Source organism: Propithecus coquereli, unplaced genomic scaffold, assembly GCF_000956105.1.
Source record: "Propithecus coquereli isolate 6110/MARCELLA unplaced genomic scaffold, Pcoq_1.0 Scaffold342, whole genome shotgun sequence".
In the NCBI taxonomy this organism is placed as follows: domain Eukaryota; kingdom Metazoa; phylum Chordata; class Mammalia; order Primates; family Indriidae; genus Propithecus; species Propithecus coquereli.
In genome coordinates this window covers 1388232-1393587 of record NW_012149086.1, presented here as the reverse complement: position 1 = coordinate 1393587, position 5356 = coordinate 1388232, and the positions used below count along the sequence as shown (strand labels likewise).

The following is a 5356-nucleotide window of genomic DNA, read 5'->3' as shown; positions in this document are numbered from 1 at the left end:
TGAGCCCAGGAGTTTGAGGTTGCTGTGAGCTAGGCTGACGCCACGGCACTCTAGCCCGGGCAACACAGTGAGACTCTGTCTCAAAAAAAAAAAAAAAAATACAGCTGAGAGGCTGGGCACGGTGGCTCACGCCTGTAATCCTAGCCATCTGGGAGGCCAAGGTGGGAGATCTCTTGAGCTCAGGAGTTCGAGACCAGCCTGAGCAAGAGCGAGACCCAGTCTCTACTAAAAATAGAAAAATTAGCCGAGTGTGTTAACACATGCCTGTGATCTGAGCTACTCGGGAGGCTGAGGCAGGAGGATCGCTTGAGCCCAGGAGTTTGAGGTTGCTGTGAGCTAGGCTGCCACCATGGCAGTCTAATGCAGGCAACAGAGCGAGACTGTCTAAATAAAACAAAAATCCAATTGAGGACACCCTGAGAAAAAAATATGATTGAACCAAGTTCATCCACACAGAGGCAAATATCCTAAATAAATACATGGCAAATCCAATACAGAAGTAAATTAAATGGAAAAAAAAAAAGTCTAGGTCCAAGGAATGCAAAATAACATAACATTAGAAAAGAACTGCCTAAAATATTACCACATTAACAGATTAGATTTTTTTAGAAAGGGCATTTGATCATGTACTGAAGTGCAGAAAAAGCTTTTAGAAAAAAGTTCAACACAAATACATGATAATATTTAGCAGACTAACATTAGAAGGGAATTTTCATTTCCTAAAATGTATTGCAAACAAACTTAAATGTGAAATGGGAAATTTAGGAGCATTCCCATTCAAGTAAGGACTAAGACACAGAAGTATGCTACATACATAGCCAGAGAATAAGAATACAAAAACAAATAAAATTAGAAATATTAAAAAGAAATAGAAATTATCTGGTGAAAACATGATCACCATTTTAGAAAATCCATAGGAAAAGGCCACAGGCTATCCAAATAAATAAGTGACTTCCGAAAGATGGTGTATAGATCACAATAGTAAAATCAAGAGCCTTGCTGCACAAAGCAGTGATATTAGAACATGTACATAATACATTTGTTACTGCAAATGAGATCAAAATTAAAATGAATGTCACTACAAAGTGCAATGTAATGTTAGATTAGGTCGAAAGATCTGGATCTCACCAAATTATGCAGATCTGTGTCTTCCCTGTAGAAAATAGATCTTTTAGAACAGAAAGTTCCCAAAAGCCTAAATTTGGCTAGTGAAGAGACCCCATGATCACTACGCACTTTCTTTGACAGCTCGGAACCTGTCTTTGGCCCCTACCTTGTGTTGCAGCGTCTCCATCTCACGTCAAGCCTCGGATGCAAACCCATCATCTGTAAGGGTTGAGGGTGAGAAACCGTCCAGAGTTTACTGCTTGGTGGTTATTTCTTCAAGGAACCTTTAATCAATGAGCCAGGAGCCAAAATATGGATACACCTCAGAAAAAAGGACTTACCACTCCGTAACACAGAGGGCACCACAAAGTCCCATCCTGTATCGCGCTGCCCCTACTAGCAGCCCTGGGACACCCCAAGCAGGGGTCCCGGATGTGCACGTGGGCTTCCGCCTCTGAAGTTCGTAGGAAGTGAGACGCTGTCGTGAGAGGGGTGGCATCTGATCCGCATCCAGAGCCTACCAGGAGGTAAGGCAAAGACAGTGGGCAAGGTTTGAGGGGATCCTCTATCGCAAAAGAGAAAAAGTAAAAGTTCACAGTCCTGCCCTTGCCGTGAGGAGAAGGCCGCCATTCCCCAACCGCCGCCCCCCCCCCGCGGCCCCCGCCCCCGCCCCCCCGCAACGGGCGGCAGGGATCACCTCAGGAATTTCGCTTTTAGAGAGTCAGGGAAATGGCAGCACTGGACTAAAGTGTTGGCATCAAGCCAGCAGAGGCAGGGAGGGTCCCATGACCTGCCAGGAGCCGATGAGGGGCCCTCCATGAGTTCTGTGAAACTTCCCCTCCCCCATAACCGAGGGGTGCTCACATAGCCCGACCCCTGCTGTCAGCTCTGGGAGATTCAGCAGTGGCACAACCGATTTCAAACTTTCGCGGCTCGAGGACGTGAGGGTATTGGACAGCAGAGGAAGGAGTCCCAGGCACTGCCTCGAGTTTATGAAATGCCCCTATGTGAGCTGTGGGGGAAACTGGCTCCCCAGAACAGGGAAGGCCTTACGAATCTTGCCCTTACTTACCGCCATCCCCGGAAAGCCCCTGGCATGACCGTAAGGCCCAGGTGCCCCCTTGCGTCACTTTTTTCTGGTGTGTGTGCGGGAGGGGTGCATAAAAGCCTTGATCTAAAGCTGGATGATTCAGGTCAGCAGAGGGAGGAGTCATCGGGGTGACCAGGAGTTAAGTTTAGTTCCCTGAGCTAGGACTGAGGGGACTTTCTCCCCCAGGACAAACAGAGCTCTACAGAGCACCGCCGCTGCTATGAGCCTTGGTAGCCCATCGGCAGGGCTCTCAGGCTAAGGTATTCCTCCCTTTATCCTCAGTGGTCAGAGGGGGATGAGGGTTTGTGTTTGACAGGGAAGTTGCAGGTCATAAGAGAGAGGTGACCGGCCTAGAAGTCAAAATGAGGACTGAGGGGGGCAGGCACTGCCTCTGTGGTCAGCCTTGGGCAGATCTGTCATTCTGAGCACACACAACTCTCCTGCAACTGCACACTCTGGGATATCGGGTGGATGAGGGCCCTGTTCTGATCGGCATAAAGCCTCAAGTCTGCATAGGGGAAGGTACAAGGCAGTCAAGGTGAGGAGTCATGATGGGAAACCTAAGTATTCAGAACAGAGGACATTTCACAGAGCCCTGTACCTGCTGTCATTCCTGACCAGGGTCCCTGGGAAAGGATATGTCTGAGGCCTCCCTCATGTCCTCATCAGGAGTCTCAGGGATGTGAAGGCCTTGCTTTGAGGGGATAGGTCTCAGGTCAGCAAAGGGAGTGGAATCAGGCCCTCCAAGAAGCAAAAAGGTGAATACTCTGAATGAGGACTTAAAACTGATTAAGCCAGGACAGGGGGTCTCACAGAGCTCTGCCATTACTGCCATTCCAGGGTGTCCCCCTGCAGATGTGGTCACATGAGATTCACCCTCAATTCCTCGTCCAAGGAGTCAGGGACGTGAGGGCTTTGGAATTAGGGAATCAGCATCAAAACAGTTAAGCAGAGAGATCATAGGTCTGGCCAGAAGTCAAGGTGATGGCCCTGAACGTGAGTTGAGGGAAACATCCTTTATCTCAGAATAGAGGAGGTTCCACAGGGTCTGGACCTGCCAGACACTGTGTCAGCCCCAGTAAGGTGCTGGTAAGACTGGAGGCCTGCAGTCAAAGACACACTCTAGTTACTTCCGCAGGGTCCTCAGGGGAGAGGCTCATCGGAGAAGAGGAGCCTGTGGGTTCCCTGAGCAGTTCCCTCAAGGAAACCTGCAGAGGCAGCTTTCAGTAAAACCAAGGTGATTTCTCCATGCTGAAGGGGATCGTGTCATTTTATCTCCTTTCCTCCAGGTCACTGAATCACCTTCTCTCTATCCCAAACTCCTTTTTACTGTCTCTTTCTAGAGTCATCATGCCTCGCGGTCAGAAAAGTAAGCTCCGTGCCCGTGAGAAACGCCGCCAGGCTAGAGAAGAACCCAAAAATGTGGCGGGTGCTCAAGCCACTGTAGCAGAGGAAGAAAAGTCTCCCTCTTCCTCATCTCCTCATGTCGAAGATACTCTGCAGCCGTCATCTGCTGCTGGAACACCAAGCAATCCGCAAGAACCTGCAACGGCCCCATCTGCCACCACTGCTGCTGCAGCTGGTTCATACACAAGATCTAATGATGAAGGTGCCAACAATCAAGCTGAGGAAAGGCCAAATGCCTCACAGGCCCAGGGTACCATTAAATGCTGGCAAAGAGATCCCATAGAAGAGAAGGTTGCTATGTTGGTGCATTACCTGCTGTACAAGTATCAAGTGAAAGAGCCCATTACAAAGGGAGATATGCTGAAAAATGTAATCCAGATGTACAAGAACCACTTCCCTGAAATCCTGAGAAGAGCTTCTGATCACCTGGAGCTGGTCTTTGGCCTTGACATGAAAGAAGTGGATCCCAACAGAAACACCTACGTCCTCATCAACAAATTAGAATTAAGCTGTGATGCAACCAGAGGTGTGCCTAAGACTGGCCTGCTGATGACCGTCCTGGGCATAATCTTCACAAAGGGCAATTGTGCCCCTGAGGAGCAAGTCTGGAAAGTGCTAAATATGATGGGGGTATACGATGGGGAGAAGCACTTCATCTATGGGGAGCCCAGGAAGCTCCTCACCGAAGATTTGGTGAAAGAAAAGTACCTGGAGTACCGGCAGGTGGCCAACAGTGATCCTCCATGCTATGAATTCCTATGGGGTCCAAGATCCCATGAGGAAACCAGCAAGATGAAAGTCCTTGAGTTTGTGGCCAAGATCCATGGTACCGTTCCGAGTGCCTTCCAAACCTGTTATGAAGAGGCTTTAAAAGATGAGGAAGAGAGAGCCAAAGCCAGAGTTGAAGCCAGAGCTCGTACCGCTGCCATGGCCAGTGCCCGTTCCAAGGGCAAGTCCAGCAGCCTCTCCTGCCGTAAGTGAAGTCTGAGAAAGAGTCTTTACTATGTTTATGAAGAGGGCAGCTAATGTTCTCATTAGTGGAGGGTTGGCTGAAGCTGGTGACAACATGTATAACATATGTTTTCTTGTACTATGTGGTAACTTGGATATTTGTTTAAATGTTGTTTCTTTGAATAGAATCCATGATTAGAAGTGATACAAGTCATACATTTATTGATGTTAATAAGATATAAGAGTTTTGCTGTTTTATAGAACAGATAGGGAAATTTTGCATCTTATTTAGTGATCTTGAACAAGATAACATAGTAGTGGATTAGGCATTTCCTTGTAAATGTGAAAACAACCAGCAGTAAAATAGTTGGGATCAAGAAATAGAGGGGTAAAAATGTAAAAGATGATAAATTCTTGAATTTCTTTATCACATTTACTGTGTTCTTTAAAAACTAAAATTAAGAGGTATACTTGGATGCAATTAGTTTATTCAACAATGTAGAAGAAAGTACATCTTAATAAAGTAGAGTTCTTGCACACTGACTCATTTATTTCTCAAACATTACATGGGCATCTTCTCTTTGGAAGGCTCTCTGCTAGTACTGAGAATGTCAGGATAAACAAGACCCAACTCTGCCCACTGAATTTTAGAGTCTAAGAGCAGCTGTCATGTAAGGAACATGGTGAGATATACTCTAAGACATAAAGGACGAGTCAAAAAGAAGGTGGGAGGATCCAGATGAGAGCAGTCAAGTGCAAATGCCCAGAGGCAAGTGGGTTTGGGACCTTGGGAAACTGCAA

The 5356-nt window shown here is 47.1% G+C and overlaps 1 protein-coding gene across 1 annotated transcript; it reads left to right on the top strand.

Annotated features, from left to right (window-relative positions):
• The first annotated feature begins 3547 nt into the window (after positions 1–3547).
• Positions 3548–4585, top strand: LOC105815719 (melanoma-associated antigen B10). Its single transcript, XM_012650959.1, has one exon. It carries the CDS (start codon positions 3548–3550, stop codon positions 4583–4585), a length of 1038 nt encoding a protein of 345 aa, XP_012506413.1.
• The last annotated feature ends 771 nt before the right edge of the window (positions 4586–5356 follow it).